Source organism: Mustela nigripes, chromosome 3 (genome assembly GCF_022355385.1).
Source record: "Mustela nigripes isolate SB6536 chromosome 3, MUSNIG.SB6536, whole genome shotgun sequence".
Taxonomy (NCBI): Eukaryota; Metazoa; Chordata; class Mammalia; order Carnivora; family Mustelidae; genus Mustela; species Mustela nigripes.
Genome location: NC_081559.1, coordinates 196684605 through 196705807, shown reverse-complemented (window position 1 = coordinate 196705807; position 21203 = coordinate 196684605). Strand labels below are relative to the sequence as shown.

Genomic DNA, 21203 nt, shown 5'->3' with positions numbered 1-21203 from the left:
GGGCCTCAGAAAGCATTGGGATGCTTGTGTGCCCAAGTCTGAACTCAGGAGAAGGCACTGAGCTGCCTGGGTCCTGGCAAAGGTCGTCCTGGGGAGGTGGAGGGAGGGGCCTCCATGTGGCAGGAGGGCCACCTGCCGGGGCCTCCCATGCAACTCGGATGGGGGCAGCTCAGGGCCAGGCAGCTTGGGGACATCCCTTTTTAAGCCTGGGATGCTTTGTCATTGCCTCAGGTCCCTAGGATTTCTGGGTGATGTCATTTCTGCCTCTTACCAGCAGATCCATTTCAGCAGCTGCTTGTGGGAAACTGAATCTGGTCTGAAAACGTGCGCGTGCGTGTGTGTGTGTGTGTGTGTGTGTGTGTGAGAGAGAGAGAGAGAGAGACGAACCTCCGGCCTCTGTGGCCACCTGAGCAGTCTCTGGCCCCGACCTGCCTGCCGTGGCCCTGGAGGGCAGTGACCTTGAGCCTGAAAGGGAGGCAGGAGGGTGTACGTTAGTCTGGACTCCCTCCCGCTTCTCAGGCAGGACACGCGATGCCCACCTGCTCCTTGTCCCCTGCTGCCCTAGCCACCCCCCCCAGCCCAGCCCAGCCCACCTGCTTCCTTCTTGTCACCTCTGGTCATTTCTTGAACAGCTCCCCTTTGGGCCACAGTCGGTGACCTCAGAGAGGACTTGGTTGGTCTTTGTGCTTAGGGTTTTGAGGAATGGGCCCCTGCCATGGCCAATGAGGGCCTCAGGGCCAGACATGCTTACCTGGGGCCTGTGGAGGCTGAGGGTGGCCCGGGGCTCCCTGGAGAGACTGGGATCGAGGACCTTGGGCTCCACAGCTGCGTCCCTATTGTGCTGTTTCTGTCCTATGACCCTGTCAATACACAAGAGTCCTTCCCCAACACTAGGAAGCCAGGGGGAGTTCCTGGGCCCTGCTCCGGCAGAGGGAGGTGGCAGGGAGCCCCCCCCACCACCCGCACCTGCCGGTCCTGGGACCACCTGCGTTGAGGCGAGGCCCCTGAGCAGCTGCCAGATCTGGTCCCTGGACTAGGCGGCCCGCACCAGGTCGGGTCTGCCAGGGTCTGGGCAGGGTGGGTGACTTCACTCTTAAGGGAGGGCACACAGTCTCCCTTGGGGGGCAGCGGTGCATGTGCCGAGAGTGGGCACCCCGATGGCTGTGCAGAGCGGCTAGGGGGTAACGGGAGAACCAGGCGTGATGCGGCCCCTTCGCCCACAGGCCGCGGGGACCCTGCCGGCAGCTGCAGCCGCTCCCTGGCCAGGTACGTCCCCCAGGGTTGGGCCTGGGGCTCCCGGGTTGGTGGGGTGGGGGTGGGGGTCCCCCAAGGCTGACGAAGCCCCGTCCCTGTCCACAGCCGTGCGGTGCAGCGCAGCCTGGCCATCGTGCGACAGGCGAGGCAGCGGCGGCGCAAGCAGCAGCCGGAGTACTGCATGTACTACAACCGCTTCGGCAGGTGCCACCACGGCCAGCGCTGCCCCTACATCCACGACCCCGACAAGGTGGCCGTGTGCACCAGGTGCCTTTCACCCCCGCACCACGGGCCTGGGGGAAGGGAGTGGGGGGCCGTGGGGGCCGCTTCACACCGCCTCCTGCAGCACCACTGACCCTCTTCGTCCGCGCAGGTTTCTCCGGGGCACGTGCAAGAAGACGGACGGCACGTGCCCCTTCTCCCACCACGTGTCCAAGGAGAAGGTGAGCGCCCCGACGGCCTCCCGCAGCCCCGCCCCCGTTCTCCCCGGCGGGGGACTGGGGGCCTCCCCCCTCAGCCACCATGAGCAAGGGGGACCCTGCACATGGCACCCACCGCGGGGGGCAGAGCCTGGGTGGTGCCACTCCGGGGCCGCCACAAGGTTAAGGGAGGCGGGATTGGCCGAGGCTGCTGCTACAACAGCTTTTCCCCTTGAGGAACTTGAAAAGAATCAGCATTTTTCTCCCTAATAGAGCTTTGAAACTCTGTTGTGAGCAATTTGGAAATTCACGTCGAGTTTCGGGTTCATTAGCTCCGGCTCCGAAGCCGGTGCACATTCTGAGCTGTCTAATGTGGGCGCTGCTCTCGCGCCCTGAATTAATGTTATTGTTATTTGTGTGGACGTGGTGGGTGCGAACAAGGTTAATTGAAACGAGATGCGGTTTCCTCTCGGTAACGGCCGTGCTGACAGCTAGGAGGGGTTCTGTTTGGTGTACGAGTTGGCTTTATTATCCCTTTTTATTAGAGCTAATTTGGGCTCTATATCAAAAGCCACATTAAGGGAATTGTCTGCAGGCTCACAGTGCCAGCCCCGGACGGGCCGGCCCTTCCCCTGTGCGCTGCAGTTAAAAGACAATTAGAAATGAACTTGTGCCCATTACCTCGCCCTGTTTCTTCGCTTTCCCTGCTTCCTGCCCTGGGCTCCCCTCTGCCCTGGCGGGGCTCCGGGCAGGTCTGATGGCGGAGACCCCCTGCCGTGGGGCACAGGAAGGGCAGGTCTGACAGGCAGAGGAGGAGAGGCCCCTACAGGGGTAACCGGCCTGGGAAGGTGGGAGGCCCCCAGGGGACTGACCGGTGGTCAGCGAGGGGCCCCAGAGAGGAGTTGCCTGGCACAGTGGCAACCACAGAGGTCAGGGCGGGCAAGATCAGAGACCCCTCCCTGCTGGTCCTCAGGCCTCAGCTTTCTCTCCCGGTCTAGGGCCGGGGACTCCCATGCTGCCTAGTCCTGCCCAGGCTGCCTGCTCCATGTCTGCCCCCCCCGCCCCCATCTTCCCTGGGCCCACCTGCTGGTGGCCAGGGCGCTGGAGACAGACCCCCTGCCACGCCTCCACAGTGCCAGCCTGCGGTCCGGGCAGCCCCAGGCTGCTCCACGGCATCTTCCTGCCTAACCCCAGCCCGTCCTTGGGCTTCCCTGGGTGGAATCAGGTCACTAGCCCATGGACGCTGCCAGGTGTCCAGGCGGCTGGCAGATCGGCTGAATTTCAGTCCCTGCAGGCTGCTGCTCTGCCTAGAGTGCCTATGCTCTTGTCCCCTTACCCTCCTGGCCCGTCCCACCACGGCCCCACCACCTGGAAATGGAACACCTGCACCTCAGCTGTCCTGCAGGGGTGTCCAGCTGGGCAGCTTGAGGGCACGCGTGCCCTGCCCGTACAGCTTTGCCTTCTGGGGAAGCTGGGGGTCTGCCTTTGGGGTGGGTAGCCCTCTCCTGGCTTGGCCCCAGGTGCTCTTGGCTCCTGCTGGCCCCCCTTGCTGGCCAGCACTGTGTGTCCGTTTCTCCCTTGGGGAAGGGTCTCTGTGTGGCTCACACCGGGCCTTGGAGCCCCAGGCAGGTCCTTCCCCTTCAGGTGTTCTACTTGTAAAGCGAGGTGCAGGCTCCTGATGGAGGTTTGGAGGAGGCGGGGCCCGTGCGCCGCAGGGAGCCGTGGGCCCTGCTGGCCCTCAGCACCCCCCCTCGCCCCCACAGATGCCCGTGTGCTCCTACTTCCTGAAGGGGATTTGCAGCAACAGCAACTGTCCCTACAGCCACGTTTACGTGTCCCGGAAGGCGGAGGTCTGCACGGACTTTCTTAAAGGCTACTGCCCGCTGGGTGCGAAGGTAAGAAGCGCTGGTGGGTGGCAGGCGGCCCCCACGGTGGCCAGCTGTGCTCCTCGGCGCCTTCCTTGGAGCTCACAGCACCCCAGGGTGACGAGGGTGGAAGTGGGCTGCTGCAAAGGGAAGTAGGGAACTGGGTTGCGAGGGCCCCGGCGAGCGGGCTTGTCATGGCCGCCTGCTGCCCGCGCCCGCCCACGGGAATGCTGCCGTGCGGGGGAATTCCTGGCAGCCGGGCACACTGGCGCCTCCCCTTCTGAATTACTGTCCTGCTCTCCGGAGGGGACTCTGCCGCCCCTCCTCGTCCCCACGTGGGCTTGCGGGGGTGGCAGGGCCCTGGGCTGGGAACCCCTAGACAGGAGCCTGCTCATCAGCGCTGGGGCCTGCAGTCTGGACTGGGGAGACCAGAGCTGGGGCTTCCTGGGGGCCCCGGGGGGGGGGGGGGGGGGACAGCCTGAGGCCCTGACAGCCGCCCTCCATTTCCCGCCGTGGGGCCCGTGCCCCTTCCTTCCCCACACCCTCTCCCTCCTGCCGCAAGGCCAGGGGCTGGGCCCGGCCAGGCTCTGCAGACCTGGGGACCCGACCTGGAGCCAGCAGCTCACCTTGAAGGATCCCCAGAGCCCTGGCCGGGGTGGCGGTGGGGGCGGCCTGGGACCCGGACCCCCCACCTGATCAGGCTGTGATCATTGTGAGATACCCCGATGGAAATGGAAATATCAAAGTGGCATTTAAGTTCTGCTTCTGTTAGTGGAAGTGCTTACTGCGTCCCTTTCGGGGCGCTGGCGCTGCGTGGCCGCGGCATGATGGATGGCGGCGTGTAATTATATATGGGAAAGCGCTGAGCCGGCCGGATCCGGCGGGAGGGGACGCAGCAGCCTGGGCCGGTGAGGGTTAATTTTATTCTCTAAATAATATAGAAAGTGCTGAGTCGTCGCCTTGTGCCTGATGTACAAGTCCTCAAACGGGCCCCAGAGAGTTTATAATATTCCACTGAATCAAGTGAAATCGTTAGCCTGGCTTCGTAAAGCCACGGCTTGTTAAAGAGACGCGCTCCCTTTTCCTGTGCGTGATTCAGGCCGGGAGGAAGTCTCCACTCCTCTCCCTCGGTGGGGGCCACGTGACTGCTGCGACCTGCTGCTCCGGCCCCCCGCGCCCCCGGCCAGTCTCCTCTCCGGCCCTCAGGAGCCTCCGCTCCGGCCCTCAGCCGCTCAGGACCCGTGGGCAAGGACGGCCGTCCTTCCGTGGGATGTCCGCCACCTCGGGGGGCTGGCGCTCAGACACCCCCGTCCCAGCAAGGGCCGTGCTCCCCGTGCTCCCTCCACGGGATGTCCGCCGAGGTGCCTGCGCTCTGGCTGTCTCCTCTCGGGCTAGTGTGTGTTTGAGGGCAGCCCTGGGGGACTCCGGAGGCTCCCATGCTCACCCCATGCTAGTTTTCACAGCCCCCCACGATTCTCGCCTGTCCCCTTCTCTTTCACGGCACCCGTTTCTCCCCGTTGAGGCGTGTGTGTGGCTGTGGCCCCGGGCTCCTGCCGCGCGTCCCCGTGGCCCTCTGTGTTGGCTGCGGGCACTCGGCACACTCCAGCCTCACCCGACGCTGCCGGCCGCCGGCATGCGGGGCTGGGAGATGCCTGTGTGCGTGCAGGGTCCACAGCTGCCTCCGGACCGAAGCCAGGCGCCCGGCCACCAGCCCTGCTGCAGCCCAGCGCTCTCCCGGCGTGGCCGCTGCTGCCTCCCTGCTCCCCGGCCCCCGCATGGCGGCTCAGGCCCTGTGCCGCCTGCTTCGCGCGCTGGTGAGGCTCCCGGCAGTCCGCCGCTCCATGGCCCTTCCTGTCCCCACCTCGTCCTGCTTCACACAAGGTCTCATGTCCTCCAGGCATCACCCTTTGGCTTCAAGGTCATAGGCCAAGTGTCCGTCCCATGTTGGCCTTGCCAGTGGTGTCTTTCCTTCGGCTGAAATCCTTTTTGTGTCTGGGGGGCAGAGTCCGTCCTGTTCCCGGACCGGCCCGGTCCTGCTCAGTGCAGTGGGCCCGAGAAGGCGGCCCGGGGCAGGGGCTCACACCTGAGCCCAACCCTGTCCCAGCCCATACTCGCTACCTGACCTCTCCAGGCCTCTGCTTCTTGTTCCGTAAAATGAGGCTGATGGGAGTCCCTGCCGCAGCGGGGATGGTGGTGAGGAAGGTGCCCTTTGTCGCCTTTGCAGCAAGCCTGGGGCAGGTGTTAGCCCTTGTTGAGCTGGCTGTGGGGTGAAGTCGGACCCCATGTGGGCTTCCTCCACGCAGCGGGCCCCGGGCTGCGCGTGAGACTGCGCCTTCCCTCTCTGCTTCGGGGGCCCGTGTTAGGGAGCCCGGCTTTATGGGGGCGCCGCTCCTGTGTCGTCTGGTTCACCGCCCCGGGGGGCCGTTGTGCAGCGATTCCCAGCATCTGGCTCTAGAACACGCCTGTCACCCCAGACACGCCTCCGGTCCCTTTGTGGCCAGTCCCACCTGTGCCCACCCCGCCAGCAGCGCCGGCTCACGTGCCATCCCCGTACACGGGTCTCTTCGGGATGTCTCCAGCGGAAGGCCCGCGACACATGGCCTCTGCTGCCCGCCTTCTCTCCTCTGGCCTGGTTTTGAGGGTCACCACATTGTGGTCAAGGTCAGGCCTGTGCCCCTGTCCATGGCGAGTGGTGCTCCGTCATGTGCAGAGGCCACGTTGTGTGCATCCATTGGTGGGTGGATGTTCGGGTTGTCCCTGGGGCGGGGCTGCATGGATGTTTCTGTGTGAGTCCTCGTGAGCACGGGCTCTCATCTGCCTCGGGTGGGTGCCTGGGAGTGGGGTTGCCGGGTGCCGGGGAAGGGGGCTGCAGGCCTCCCTGCTTGCTTTCTCATACGGCCGTGCCACCGAGCTGTGCCACCTGGAGCGAGTGTGGCTGTCCTGGTGTCACATGCTCACCAGCTCCTGGGTCTGTCCTGCTGACCTCAGCCCCCAGGTGGCGCAAGGCGGTCTGGCTGTAGCTTCCCTTTGTGTCCCCTGACCGCTGACGGTGTTGGTGTGGAGCCCAGTGTGTGCCGGTGGAGCTTTATCTCTCTGTTGGAACGGGGCGCCCGTGTGCGCGCGGGGTCGCTGGAGCGAGGACTCTTGGTTTTGGCTCAGGTCAGGATCTCAGGGTTGCGAGATCGAGCCCCCATGTCAAGCTCTGCGCGCAGTGGGGCGTCTGCTTGAGTTTCTCTCTCCCTCTACCCCTCCCCCTGCGTGCTCTCTCTTTCTCTAAGAAATCTTTTTTTTTTTTAAATAAAATCTTTTTAAAAAACCAAAAAAATAGTTTTGTTAAGATAAAATTCACATAGCGTACCATTCACCTGTTTAAGTGTATATAGAATGATTTTTGGTATATTACATTGTTAAATTTCTTAATTGTGGTAAAATAAGTATAATGCAAAATTTTCCATTTCCTTTTCTTTTTTAAAGGTTTTATTTATTTGAGAGAGGGAGAGAGCGTGCGCGTGCGCACAGGCAGGGGGAGTGGCAGCAGAGGGAGAAGCGGGCTTCCCGCCGAGCAGGGAGTCTGACACAGGGCTCGATCCCAGGACCCTGAGATCTTGGCCTGAACCAAAGGCAGAGGCTTCACTGACTGAGCACCCCAGGAGCCCCTTCCTTATATGTTCTAGAAATTAAACCCTTGTTGGAAGAGGATGTAGGACTCTCTCCTTCCAGTCTGTCTTTTCACTCTCTCGACAGTGGACTTTGATGCATGAGAGCTTCTCATGGAGTAAGTACAATTTTTCTGTTGTTGTTGTTTTCTGTTGCATGTGCTTTGACTGTTACATCCAAGAAATACTTGTCCAACCCAATGTTAGCAAAGCTTTTCCCTGTGTTTTCTTATATAAAACTTTAATAGTTTCAGTTCCTAAGTTTAGATCTTTGGTCCATTTCGAGTCAGTTTTTGTATGTGGCGTAAGATGAGGGCCCAGCGCCAGTCTCCCGCATGTGGGCAGTTCGCGCAGCACCACGCACTAAGGAGGCCGTCCTCCTCCCACCGAACGGCCATTGCCCCTTTGTGGAAAGTCCGTACACCATGGATGGGCGTTCGTTTCTGGGTGCTGGGTTCTGTTCCACTGGTCTCTACGTCTGTCCTTAGGTATTTTGATTACAATAGCTCTTGAATAAGTTTTTAAATCAGGAACTATAAATCCCTCAATTTTATTTTTCTTTTCAACGCTTATTGTGACTGTTGAAGGTCATTGGAGATTCCATATGCATTTTAGGATGGGCCTTTTCTTCTTAACAAAAGCCGGGGGGACCTTGGAAAACTTGGTAGGGATCACACTGAATCTGTAGGTCATTCAGGTGGTATCGTGGTCTTGGTAATAGGAAGTCTTCCAGTCCATGAACATGGGATGCCTTTCCATTCCTTTAGACCTGCATTAATTTCTTTAGCCGCATTTTGTAGTTTTTAGATTGTAAGTCTTTTGCCTCCTTGGCTAAATTTATTCCTGAGTATCTTATAGTTTTTTAATGTTACTGAATGGAATTTTTTTAATTATCTTTTTTGTTGTTCTTCCAAAGTGTGTAATAATATGTTGATTTTGTGTGTGTGTGTGTTGATTTTATATTCTGGAATTTTGCTGACTGCATATATTAGCTCTAGCAATTCTTTTTGTGTGATCTTTAAGGTTTTTTAATATATAAGATCATGTCATCTACTAACAGATAATTTTATTCCTTTTAAACTTGGATTTTATATATCATTTAAATAATTATTATTTTTCTTTTTTTTTTTTAAGATTTTATTTATTATTTGATAGAGAGTGACATAGCGAGAGAGGGAGCACAAGCAGGGGGAGCTGCAGAGGGAGAGAGAGAAGCAGACTCCCCGCTGAGCAGAGAGCCCAATGCGGGGCTCAATCCCAGGACCTTGGGATCATGACCTGAGCCGAAGGCAGAGGCTTAATAATGACTGAGCCCCCCAGGCGCCCCTTAAACTAAGATTTTATGTATCTTTTACATAATTATTTAGCCTAATTGCTCTGACTAGAATTTCTAGTCCTGTGTTGGATCAAAGTGGCAGAAGGGGGCATCCTGGTCTTGTTCTTTGTCGTGGGAAAAGCTTTCAGTCAGTCACTGTTGGGTGTGATGTTGGCTGTGGGCTTCTCACATGGTGTTTATCCTGCCGAGAATGTCCCTTTCTAGTCCTAGTTTATTGGATGTTTTTATTATAAAAGGTAGTGAATTTTGTCCGATCTTTTTTGCAGCAGTTGAGATAATCGTGTCGCTTTCTTCTCCCTTCTATCTGTTAAGGTGGCCAGCCCATCCTACTGACCACCTTGAATCACAGTCATGTTGGTTGATAGTTGGATGTTGAATATCCTTGCATCCTAAGAATAAATGCCATGGCTGAATTCAGTTTTCTTGTATTTTGTTGATGATTTTCGCATCTGTATTTGTGGTGGATATTGATCTATGGTGTCTTTTCTTGTAGTATCTTTGTCTAGTTCTGGTGTCAGGGTAAGGCTAGCCTCACATGGTGTTCGGCTGATTGGAGCGAGGAAGGATTCCTTGCTCTGCAGTTTTGGGGAAGAATTTGAGAATTGGTATTCATTCTTCCCTATTTGTTTAGTAGAATTGACTAGCGAAGCCCTCTGGTCTTGGGCTTCTGTTTATTGGTCAGTCTGATGACTGATTCAGTCCCCTTACGATACAGAGTGCTAGTCCAGAGTTTCTGTTTCTTCTTGAGTCAGTTTTGGTAGGAATTGGTCCATCTCGTCTAAGTTGTCAAAATTATACGTGTAGAGTTGTTTGAAGTGTGCCCGAATTATCCTCCCGGCAGCCACAGGCTCTGTCATGACCTCTGTTTCATTCCTGATGTTGGAAACTTTGTGACTTTTATCTTTTTTCTTTGTTTGTTTTGCTAGAGGTTTGTCCATATTATTGATCTTTTTAAAGGGGCAGCTCTTTGTTTCATTGGTTTTTTTCTCTTATTGGTTTTTTTTCTTTTTGGTTTTATTGATTTCTGCTTGTATCATTACTGTTTCTTCTTGTTGCTTTGGGTTTATTTCACTCTTTTTCCCCTGTAGGGTCTTGAGGTGGGAGTTTAGACTATTGATATGAAAAATTTCCCCTTATGTATGGATTTAGTTAGCTGGGTCCTACAAATTTTGAGATATATTTTCATTTAGTTCTGTTTGTTTGCTTGTTGACACCCCCACCCTCCCTTGAGATTTTCTCTTTGACCCACAGACTTTTATTTGATTTCCAAGTCTTCAGAGACTTTCTTGTTGTCTTTCTGTCACTGATTTCTGGTTGGAGTCTGTGATGGTGAGGAATATACTTTATATGATTTTAATTTTTTAAAATTTCTTGGTCTTTGTTTTATGGTCCAGGATATGCTTGGTATACGTTCTGTGTGGGCACTTGAAAAGAATATATCCTCCACTATTATTGAGTAAAGTGGAGTGTTTTATAAATGTTGATTAGGTTTTGCTGGTGAAAGATATTTCTTGGTTCTTCTGCTTACTTGCCAATTTTCTGTTTAGTTGTTGGATCAGTTGTTGTGAGGGGGCATTGGTCACCACCTGTAATTACGGATTTGTTTCTTCCTTTCTTCCTCCGTTCCTATTAATCAGTTTTTACTTCATGTATTTCACAGATCTCTTATTTTGTGCATGTTAATTTAGGATTGCTAGGTCTTCTTGATGGATCGATCCTCCATCATTATAAAATGTACCTCTCTGTCTGTAATTTTATTTATTCTGAGGTCCACTTTGTGTGGTATTAATGTGCCCACTTCTGCTCACTTTTTTTTTTTTTTTTTTAAGATTTTATTTATGTGTCAGAGAGAGAGAGAGCGAGCACAGGCAGACAGAGTGGCAGGCAGAGGCAGAGGGAGAAGCAGGTTCCCTGCCGAGCAATGAGCCCGATGTGGGACTCGATCCCAGGACGCCAGGATCATGACCTGAGCTGAAGGCAGCTGCTTAACCAACTGAGCCACCCAGGTGTCCCTCTGCTCGCTTTTCATGAGTGTTGGCTTGACATAACTTCCATCCTTTTTGCTCTTAGCTTACCTATCGTATTATATTTGAAATACCTTTCTTGTGGACAGTATATAGTTGGGTCATGTTTTAAAATTTACTTTGTCAATCTTTGTCTTTTAATTGATGTATTTAGGCCATTTACACCTAATGTAATTATTGCTGTATTAAGGCTTAAGCCTGTAATTTGACTTCTGTTAGTGTCTGTGTTTTATTAGTTTTTTTTTTTTTTTTTTTTAGATTTTATTTATTTATTTGACAGAGAGAGATCACAAGTAGGTGGAGAGGCAGGCAGAGAGAGAGGAGGAAGCAGGCTCCCTGCTGAGCAGAGAGCCCAATGTGGGGGCTCGATCCCAGAACCCTGGGATCATGAACTGAGCTGAAGGCAGAGGCTTTAACCCACTGAGCCACCCAGGCGCCCCTGTTTTGTTAGTTCTTTCTGTATTTCATTTCTGTCTTTTTATGCATTACTGGAACAATTTTAGATTTTTGATTTATCTGTGCTATTGAGTGTGTGTATCTGATTTTATTTATTTATTTGACAGAGAGAGATCACAATTAGACAGAGAGGCAGGCAGAGAGGGGGAAGCAGGCTCCTCCCCGCTGAGCAGAGAGCCCAACACGGTGCTCGATTCCAGGACCCTGAGATCATGACCTGAGCCGAAGGCAGGGGCTTAACCTGCTGAGCCACCCAGGCACCCCAAGTGTGTGTATATCTTTTTATAGCTTTTTTAGTGGTTGTACTAAGCATTGTATTGTACACCCATAACTTGTCACTGGTGTTCTCATTTGCCAGTTTAGGTGAAGTGTAGAAAGAAACCTTCCCCTCCTTTGTGTCCCTATGCCCTTCTCCATCGGTACTTGCCTTACGTGTGTCTTCCACAGACATTTAAAACCGCAACAGACACTGACAGTTTTTTGCATCAATAATTAAACATAATTGAGGAGACTCAAGGAAAGTCTGTATGTTTACCATGTTTTGTCACCTCGGTCTGCCTTTCTGTTGTTGCAAGGCTTTGTCTCGTATTGTTTCCTTTCTGTTTCGAGAACTTACTGGAGCCATTTTTTAGGGCAGGTCTGCTGGTGACAAATTCTGGTGGTTTTCCTTCCTGTGAGAATGTCTGGATTTCCCCCACATTCTTGGAGGATATTTTCTTGCTGAACATGGGCTTCTGAGCTCATAGTTCTTCCCTTTCAGCACTCGCACACGCTGTCCCCCCTCCTTTGGCCTCATTGGTGCATAAGGAGAAACCCACTGGCACCTGAACTCTCCCGGCACAGGGAAAGTGTCCTCTCTGGCTGGCTGTAGCTTTTACAAGATTGACTGTGGTGCAGTTTTTGGTGGATTTCTCTGCTTTTTACTGTTTGGGTTCCCTCAACTTCTTGAATCTGTAGGCTTGTGTTTTTTGGCAAGTTGGGGACATTTTCAGCCATGAGTCCCGTGTTCTTTCTCCTCTCAGTCTGCAGCCCTTGAAGGGCTCTCCGTGTCAGAGACTCTGCTTTCTCTCCCAGCAGTCAGATTGGTTAAGGTCTGTTGTTACGTCTTCCCGTGCACGGAGGCCTTCCTCGGGGCCTCCCTCCTGCTGTCGAGCCCATACGCGGAGTACAGCTCAGTTGTTTAGAACTTTTCAGTTCTAAAATTTCCATTTGGTCCTATCTTGTATTTTCTTTTTCTTGGTTGAGACTTTCTATGTTTTCATTGTTCCGGCATGTTTTTAGTTGCTTGTTGGAGCACATTTATGGGGGCGCCCAGCGAGTTTAGTTGGTAGAGCGTGAAACTCCAGATCTTGGGGTTGTGAGTTGGAGCCCCATGGTGGAGGTAGAGATTACTTAAAAATAAAATTACCTAAAAATAAATAAAATAAACACATTTACGGTGCTCCTTTAAAATCTTTGTCCGAGAACTCCCGCGCCTCTGCTGCCTCTGGCTGCCACGTGTTGCTTGTCCGGAATTCCATTCCGTGTGAGGTCTGTACCTTTTCCTGGTATGATGAGTCACTTTTTATTGAAACCTGGACATTTTGACTATATTATTATGAGGGTCTGCATCTTATTCAAACCTTCTGTTTTGGCTGGTGTCTGTGTGACACACAGGTGTAGGGGGAGTGAAGGTGGGGTCTTGCCGCTGCCAAGTGGAGATCCAGGTCCCCACTGGCCTCTACAGACCCCTGAGGACGGGTTTTCCTACTCCTCCTGGCTGGGTGGTACTTACTTCCCACCAGGCCACTTCCCACTGGGGGCTCCCCTGACTGGGAGAGGAAGGGGCCCCGCATTTCTGTGTCTTCAGGGCCTCCTCGAGCACCAACCCAGCAAGGCAGGAAGGGGCAGCAGGGGCCAGGTCTCCCCACGTAGTCTTTGCTGGCCTGGGTGGGGCCACAGTGTTTCGGTGTGTCTGGCTGGGCTGCCCCTTATCTGCACCTGTGGACACTTCAGGTTGCTTCTTCAGCAGGAGGAAGTCCCGGGGACCCCCTGCCACGCTGGCGCAGAGGTCCCTGGTGGGTGCTTCTCGTGGTTGTCACCTGTGTGGGGCCCAGTGCCCCCTGCTTCACGGTCTCCTCTGGGGGCCTGCTCACTCCGCAGAGCCCAGCATGGACAGTGCTCATCGCTTATGGCATTTAACAAACTTGCTGTTTGTAGCAACTGTGGCTTCACTGAAAAGTTGCAAAGCGAGTGCAGAGCCCCGACACCCCTCCCGCAGCCCCCGGTGAGAAAGGCCCCCACCAGCAGCTGGCTAAGCACCAGCTAGGCATCGAAGCCGGAAGAGTGCCATGGCTGTGTTCCCGCCAGCCTGACTCCAGGCTCTGTCTGCACTCCGTCCGGTTTGCCACTGATCACTTCCGTTCCGGGTGGCCCATTGGATTTGGCTGCCATTTTGGAGTGAATGCCTGAAGGAGGCCTTGGCCCAGATGACCACAGGAGTGGACGAAGATGGACATTTCTTGGGGCTGTTCCGACCCCCAGGGGGACAGTGGTGGGGTGCAGTCAGAGGAGGCATGGGGGGGATGGGACTGTCACCAGGGTGGGGAAGGGGTAGCTTTGGTGTGGGGCAGTGGGAAGGAAGTGGGTGGGTCTCTGGGGACAGGGGACACTGCTAAACCACCCCGCCGGCCTTGCAGTAGGAGTGGGCCCTGGCCTGTAGGAGGGACCGGTGGCGATGGAGCCTGCTGTCGGGCCGTCTGAGGATGGACGTGAGCTGGCGAGACCCGGAAGGACTGGGAAGGCCCCTGCGTGGCACCACGTCGGGGGCTGCTGTATGTGAGCCACCTGGGACACTTGGGCTCCTGGCCGGGGAAGAGGGCAGTGGTGTGGAGTCAGACGGCCCGGCAGCCTGGCTGGCCTGCAGCAGGCAGCCAGTGGGGACCCTGGAGCCCCAGGGGCTGAGGGCGCGAGCATGGGTCGGCGGGTTGGTCCTGGCCTCTCAGGGCCTTATTCCTCTGGAAGGTGCTTCCTGGAGGGCAGGCCAGCGTCTTGGGCTCCACCAGCAGCCTGTGGGGATCAGGGTGCTGGCCCTCGTCTGTAGCAAGGTGTGGGCCACCCGTCTGGGGGGGGCGGTCTGCTATCAGAGAGGTGGGGGCCGGTTTCCCGGTGGCTTTTGTCCGTTCACACTTGTGCACCTGTTTTCTTGCCAGCACTTGGTGACAGGCAACCTTTTTTTCTCTGAACAATTGAAGGACGAAAAGTTACTTGACTGTATTTTTTTAATTTCCCTCTACTGGACTTAATGAGGCCAGATGCCTTCCCTGTGTTTCGACCCTTTGGGCCTTTCCTTCTGAAAAATACCTCGGATTTTGTTGGTTTCTGTAGGTGAGTGAGGGGACAGTTCCGCTGGGTTGGTTTTCTCTTGCTGATTCACAGGGAATTTATAAAGTATAAAACATGAACATAAAAATACGGAAATGTAAGGTATTCTGCACATTAGGCTTCTGTCAGTCACGTGAACGGCAAATACCTTCTTTGTGTTTTGTTTTTTCCGTTCTTCCTTGTGTTACTTTGAAGAACAGAAGTTCTTGATTTTAACGGAAATGATCTTATCAGTCTTTCCTTACAGCTTGTCCCTCTGTCTTGTATGAAAACTCCTGCCACTTTCCGAAAGTCTGGAGGGCCTTTCACACGTGGGTCTGTCTCCGTTGCTCCCAGTGTGCGGTGTGAGGTCGGGGTCCAGCTGCATCTTGCCCGAGCACCTTGGTTGGGAGCCCGTTTCCCGTGGGCTCGCGGACGTGGCTGTGTCTCGGAGCTCTCGGCTCCGCTCTGTGTGTCCTTGAGCTGGTTCCGTGCCCGCCACGTTCCTTGAGCTGCACCGTAATTCCTAGTCAGAAAGTACCTTCATTCACCTTGTCCTTCTGCATGGTTCTTCTCACCGTTCGTGCCCTCGGGGTTGCCCCAGCCCCAGGCGGAGTGGAGCAGCGTCCTCTCTGCCCTGGCCCCGGCCTTGCCCTGCAAGGCTGGTCACGGCCGGCCGCTCGGCGTGCGCTGTGTGTCAGCCAGTGGGGCACGTGCACGTCCGGTCGGAGAAACGCTCGCTCGGGTTGTGTTTTCCTTCTTGGCGGTGTTTCGTTTGTGTCTTGGCGCGGGTTGGCTGAGTGCTGCGGGCGTGTCGCCCTGCGGCCGCTTCTCTTTGTGCCGACACGGCGTCGCGGTTGGCCTCGCTAATGCCGGCGGGCGCCTCTTTCTTTCCGGATTTCTCTTCGCCAACTCAGTTACCAACATCTTCAGAGAACCAGCTCCGTGCCCTCTTGGTTGTTGCTCTTTTGTTATTTCATTTGTTTGTTTGTTTTAAGATTTTATTTATTTATTTGACAGAGATCACAAGTAGGCAGAGAGGCAGGCGGGGCGGGGGAGGGGGGACGCAGGCTCCCTGCCGAGCAGAGAGCCCGATGCGGGGCTCCATCCCAGGACCCTGGGATCATGACCTGAGGACCTGAGCCGAAGGCAGCGGCTTCACCCCCAGAGCCCCCTGCGTCTCGTTTGTTTCTGCTCTTCCCTTGCGGCTGAGCCCGGGTCCTCTGCTGTCCCGCCACCTGCTGAGCCAGGCCTGCTCTGCTGACCGAGCTGTGAGCCTGAGGACTGCCCCCCACGTGTCTTGTTTGACCTGGGAGTTAGTTAGCAGTGTCTTTGCTCATTTCCAGGGATTTCGGGGTTTTCTGGGGCTTCCGTTTGGTGGTCTGGCTTCGCTCTTTCCTCGGGGGCCGGGTCTGCCGGAAGATGTGGGGCCCTTGGAACGGGAGACTCGGTTTGTGTCTGGGAAGCTTCTGAGTAGCCGTCCAGCATCGTCGGGCTCTCTCAACAGCTCTTGGATGATTCGAGAACGCTCCTTATGTCCGACCCCGTCTGGGTGCTTGTTCTGGGCAGGAGGCTTATAGCCCCAACGAGCACAGCCCAGAAGGTCTGCCAGATGTGAGCCGCGTGTGAGATTCCGAGTGTCCTAGGGGCCACCTTGCAAGAGCAAAGCAAGAAGAGGTGAAAGGAATTTTAGCGAACCTGCCCCGGGCTTCTGCCTGCAGTCAGGGCGGAGACACGGCTGTGGTCTTCTACACTCTTCCTTCTTGCCGCGCCCGGCCTCCTCTGATGCGGTGGACACGTGCTGCCGCCACGGCGTGTGGCTACTGCCCGGGGTGGCACAGGCCCTGGCCCCCATCAGCCCCCTCTCTGCGTTCCCTCGGCACCCGGGGGGCCGGCTTCTCTTGTCCCTCCGCCCCACCAGGCAGCCCTCCGTCCCCGCAGGCCCTATCCCCCAGGCTCTGCTGCTCTTTGAGCGGCCTCACGGGGCTTCAGTGCAGAGTAGAGGGCACGGGGAAGGATCAAGCGACAAGCATGAGCCTTCTCGGGGCAGGGGTGTGTCTGCCCCCCATCCCGGACGGGCTGGCGGGGGGTTGCCGTGGGCACTCAGGGCTCCTTCTGCCTGTGCAGATGGCCCTGCCGGTTCCGGCCGGCTCCCATGTGCACGCCAGCCCCCGGCCCCAGTGCAAGGGGCTTCTGGTCTGTTGGTGGTGGGAGCAGGTGTGCGGCCAAGAATGGGGCCGGTGCCCAGATTCCGCTCCGGGGACGGGCACACGCTCTGAGGGGTCCTCCTCCACCAGGCTCTTGTGCTGGGTGCTGGGGGCAGGGCCGAGGCCGGGGCTCTGGGGACTGGCTTCCGGCAGCAAGTGGCTTCGGGGTTGTTGGCATGTTTCCCCGTGGTTCAGCCGGCGCACAGCCCCCGTGCCGGGGTGGGCGCTGCAGCTGCTCCGGCATCCAAGCTGGTTCTCAGCTCTGCTCTGGGTGGGACTGGCAGGGACCGTGCAGGGTTTCTTGTCCAGGACTGTGTCTTTCCCGTCACCTGGCCAGCACCAGGGGCGGTGGCTGCAGTCCGGCTCCCGGTCATGCCTACTGAGCCAGCTGCAGGGGTGGGTGGAGCCGAGCACCTGTCTCCTGGAGGGGCCTCAGGCAGGAAATAGGTGCGGAACAGCCTGGAGAGTTGGGCCCATCACTGCCCACGGCTCCCGCCCCCGGAAGCGGGTGGGCAGAGCTTCGTGGCTCCCTGTGGGCCGTGGGCAGAGCTGAGGCCTCGTGTTGCCCCCAGCACCTGCTGGACGGTGCACCCCAAACTGGGTATAATTAGCCACCACAACAGGTGTGGTGGATCGGGTGTGTGCTGGCCTCGGCCGACCTGAGCACCCCTGGGCTTGAAGCCTAAACCCCATGCGGTAAGGTTCCCTGGGCGTGGAGCCCCCCCAAACCCCATCTGCAGCCCGGAGGAGGGATTCGTGTCTGAGGAATCCCCATCCCAGCTGGGAGACGTACCCCCCCCGGCCACCCGTGGTCCCTGCCTTCCAGCCAGACCCAGGGCCCAGCTGGGCAGTGCTGGCCCTCACCCTTCTGATGGCTCAGGGGGCGTGGATGGGAGGGAGTGCAGGCTGCCCAGGGCTGGGGGCCTCGGCCCCTTGGGGGCAGAGCGGACAGGGCCAGCCCATGCAGCACAGGGGTCTTGCCAGGCTCCCCCAGCAGCCTGTCCCCCCTCCTCCACAGTGCAAGAAGAAGCATACGCTGCTGTGCCCTGACTTCTCACGCAGGGGCCTCTGTCCCCGGGGCGCCCAGTGCCAGCTGCTGCACCGCAGCCAGAAGCGCCTCGGCCGGCGACCCACTCCCACCCCAGAGCCCGGCAGCGCGCCCCCCAGGAGCAAGGCCTCCTCCAGCCATGGACCCAGGTGACAGGGACAGTGGGGGGTGCATGTGGAAGCCCCGGGGGTGGGCCGGAAGCAGTCCCTCCTGCTCTTGGAGATGCTCAGGACCCTGGCGGGGAGCCCCTGTGTCATTTCCCGGCTCTTACAGTTTCAGACCCAAAAAGAAACCTCAGTTCAAGGCTGAGTATCATGTCCTCCAGAGGCGCCCCAGCCCACATCCCCAGGGTGGACAGAGCTGAGGACATCCCTGGCCCAGACCGGCCTTTGTGGGACTGCACAGCCCCTGCCCATGGAGGAACGTGGGGTCTCTGGCTACCCCACTCCCGTGCCCCAGGAAAGGGGGTCCTGGGTGATGGTCACGGCTGGGGTCCCACATTGTGCTCACCCGTCCCGGGAGCGGGCGCTCTGGCGCGAGAGGACAGGGTCCGTGTGGAGCTGGGGCTTACCGGCCAGGCTCGCCCCAGCTGCCTCGTGCCAGAGGTCCCATGGCGTCACCAGCCTGTCCTTAGTGACCGAGGGCTGGCCTCAGACCCGGATGGTGGTGCCCCGGGGCTGCTGGGACAGGTGCCGCGCAGCTGGTCGGCTGGTGCCCTCTGGACCCCAGCCTGCCGAGCCGCCACCCACCCTCACGCTCCTGCTCCCCTTCCTTTCCCGCAGGAAGGCCTCGGCTGCCCAGCGCCCCGGCAGACAGACGCCCAGCTCCCCTACCTCCGTGGCTGCGGGCCTGGCCTCCCCTCCCTCCTCCCCACGGGTGTTAGCTGCAGCCTCGGGCTCTCCCCTGTCCAAGCTTCCCTCCTCTCCCTCTCCCCCCTCCCCCCTCTCCTCCTCCTCCCCCATGCCCTCTCCCTCCTCCCCCTCCTCCCCCTCCCAGTCCTTGGACCAGGAGGCGCTGTCTCTGCAGGAGGAGGCTGCCTCAGCGGCGCCGGGCCCCGGCGGCCTCTCCAAGCTGCCTGCCTTCATCTCCCTGCGGTCCTCGCCGAGCCCAGGAGGCCTGCCCAGGGCCCGGACCCCCAGGAGCCCCCCAAGCAAGGACTCAGGTAGGCAGCTTGGCCCCTCGGGGCCCAGGATGGCACAGCCAGGGGCTCTTTTTCCAGTGCCCACCTCAGACCCACCAGGGCAGAATTCCCAGGTGGGGCCTGGATGGTTTGGGAGCGCCAGCACGGGCGGCAGGTGCACACGTCCCGCCCATGGGGCAGAGCCGGCCAAGGTGTGAGCACAGCAGCGGCTGCCACGCAGACCACCCCAGCCGAGCGCTGATTTAATTAGAAAGCACCCATTTCTGTTAATTTGTTCTGGAAGATCACCGCGCGCTCCTGGAGAGAACAGATGTTCCCTCTCCCCCAGTGAACATTCAGGGCTTGGTAAATGGCTCCACTCAGCCTTGTTTAGGAGAGAAAAGAGGATTTTATGGCTGCAAACGACCCTTTCTGTAAACATTTTACAGCTCTCCGCGCGTTTGAGTGACGATAAACCCCACGCAGCTCGGCGGGCTGCAAATTTGCGACCATACGGCTATCATTTTATTGTCATATTTCACGGTCGTAACGTTAATGGAAGATGCTTGCCGCAGCCTTCTCGAACGGCTCCGCTGAGCACGCTCAAACGCCTGCCTCCGAGGGGCCTGGACCCGGCGCCTGTGCGCGGCCCCCCTTTCAGGGCATGAAGCTGCGGCCGGGCCCTCTGCATGCTGGCCTGGGACCAGGGCACCAGCTACTTCCGCCCCCTCCCCTCGGGCAGGCCCCCCTGCGGTGGGGAGGCAGCAGGTGGCCCCCTCCTTCCCACCCCCCCACCCCGAGGCAGCCAACCCCAGCATCCGTCTGTCCGCAGAGGCCGGCAGGGTGGGCCAGGCCCAGGACGGGCTGTGGAGATCCCCACCGGCCTCCAAGGCCTTGGCAGCCTTTGACTCCTGCTCGGCCCGCCTCCGACCTGGCCAGGGCTGGGAGCCGGAGGTGCAGGAGGAGATGGGCCTGGGAGGGCTCTGGGGCAGCAGGCCGGGCTGCACATCCCCAGGCAGCCCCCCAGTAGGGGCCATGGCCAGCAGGCAGAGGCCAGTGAAGTGTGCCGGCCTGGAGCCCTGGCCGGCTGGCCTCTGGGCTCTGGCTTGGCCAAACAGGTGACTTGAGCCCTCGGTCCCACTATGGGTGGCCCAGGAGGCAAGGCCGGCTCACAGGGACATAGAGGGTGCCGTGCCCCAGGACAGCCACGCGGAGGCGTCTGCGGTCCATGGGGATGGCAGCCTGAGAGGTGGCCTGGAGCATTCGTAGCCCGAGGAGAGGCGTGGAGTCCCAGTGAGCGTGGGCTGTGCAGGGCAGGAGCCCACCCTTGGAGGTGGCTTTCTGTCCTCAGGCCCCCTGCTCCTCTGCAGGAAGCCCTCCCTGCCCCCAGGCCCTGTCCCTCTGCGCAGGGCCCCAGGTCCCTCCGCCCCTCCCCTGCCCTGCTCACCGGCCCAGAGCCGCCACGTGTGCGTCTGGCAGGCCCGCTGCAGGTGTGAGCGTGGCCGCGTCACAGGGCCTGCATGCCGACGGCTCGCACCTGGCATTTATAACCCCACCAGTGGCTTGCTGGGGCTCCCCGGACCCCAGGGCAGGCAGGTGGGTGCTGGATGGAGTCTCCTGCATCCTGACCCAGAAGCTTTGGCAGGAGAGGTGCTCCTCCCTGGCAGGGGGCGGGGGAGGCGGCTGGCACCTTACCTTTGCCCTTCTCGGAACAGGGAAAACTCTACACATCAAACCCCGTCTGTGAGGGCCCCGGGGGCCAGCCCGTGCCTACCTCAGCCCCTTGTTCCTGGAGAGGAAGGAGGTTCTGCCTGCCCCTGCCCCAGAGGAGGGGCCGCCTGCCACCAAGTCCCCCCCGGGATCTCCGGGGTTGTTGCCCTGCCCACCTGGCTCTCAGCCTTCCGTGACCGTGTGTGCCCAGGGCCTCGCCTCGTCCTTGGGTCGGGCTCTGCCCAGCCAGCCCCTCTGCACACCCACCTTCCTCCCACCCCAACCCTGCGCCCTCAGCCTAGCACCCAGGATGCGCCCCAACCTCCAGCCTGGAGGGGGGCCAGGCAGGGCTCCGCGCCAGGCCTGGGCCCACTGTGGGTGTGAGAGCAGCTGTGCCATGCAACTCCCCCTCCCCCCCACTACCCCCAGGACTCCAGCCGGGCTCCCTGGTGGGTATTTTATGTTCAGCAATAAAGGTTCTGCCCTGTGCGTGCTTGGCTGTTCTGAGTGCCGTTGCGCCGCTGTCCAGCCCTGTCTGCACCAGCTCGCAGGAGTTCGGGGGCACACGCTGCCCACAGACCCCAAGAGAAGAATGGGGTGCCCCGCGGGAGAGGAAGGGCTGGCCACACATCCATGGCGGCTACAGGGTCTCTGGGCAGGAACATCGGCCTCCCTGCCTCCCAGAAATGGCTCAGAGGGTCGGGGACAGCCTCCCCACCGTGGCCAAGCCCACATGCCTTATGGTAAGGGGCCTGGGGTGGGGGGT

General features: G+C 58.2%; 1 protein-coding gene across 4 annotated transcripts in view; it reads left to right on the top strand.

Moving 5' to 3' along the window:
- ZC3H3 (zinc finger CCCH-type containing 3) overlaps positions 1-20926 on the top strand; it is an 82464-nt gene extending 61538 nt beyond the window's left edge. Inside the window, exons 6-13 of one of the 4 annotated variants that reach the window (XR_009403303.1) lie at positions 1224-1266; positions 1360-1521; positions 1628-1697; positions 3437-3568; positions 4638-5352; positions 6013-6199; positions 7213-7313; positions 17578-17663. Coding sequence is in view for 2 of the 4 variants with exons in the window: in XM_059395290.1 (XP_059251273.1) it covers positions 1224-1266; positions 1360-1521; positions 1628-1697; positions 3437-3568; positions 4638-5352; positions 6013-6338 (1448 nt within the window). In the remaining 2 variants the exon portion in view is untranslated. Of the gene's footprint in view, positions 1-1223; positions 1267-1359; positions 1522-1627; positions 1698-3436; positions 3569-4637; positions 5353-6012; positions 6743-7212; positions 7314-17577; positions 17757-18389; positions 18770-20442 lie in introns of those variants that run through there. The other 3 variants (XR_009403302.1, XM_059395291.1, XM_059395290.1) reach the window with 3 other exon arrangements.
- Positions 20927-21203: the final 277 nt, after the last annotated feature.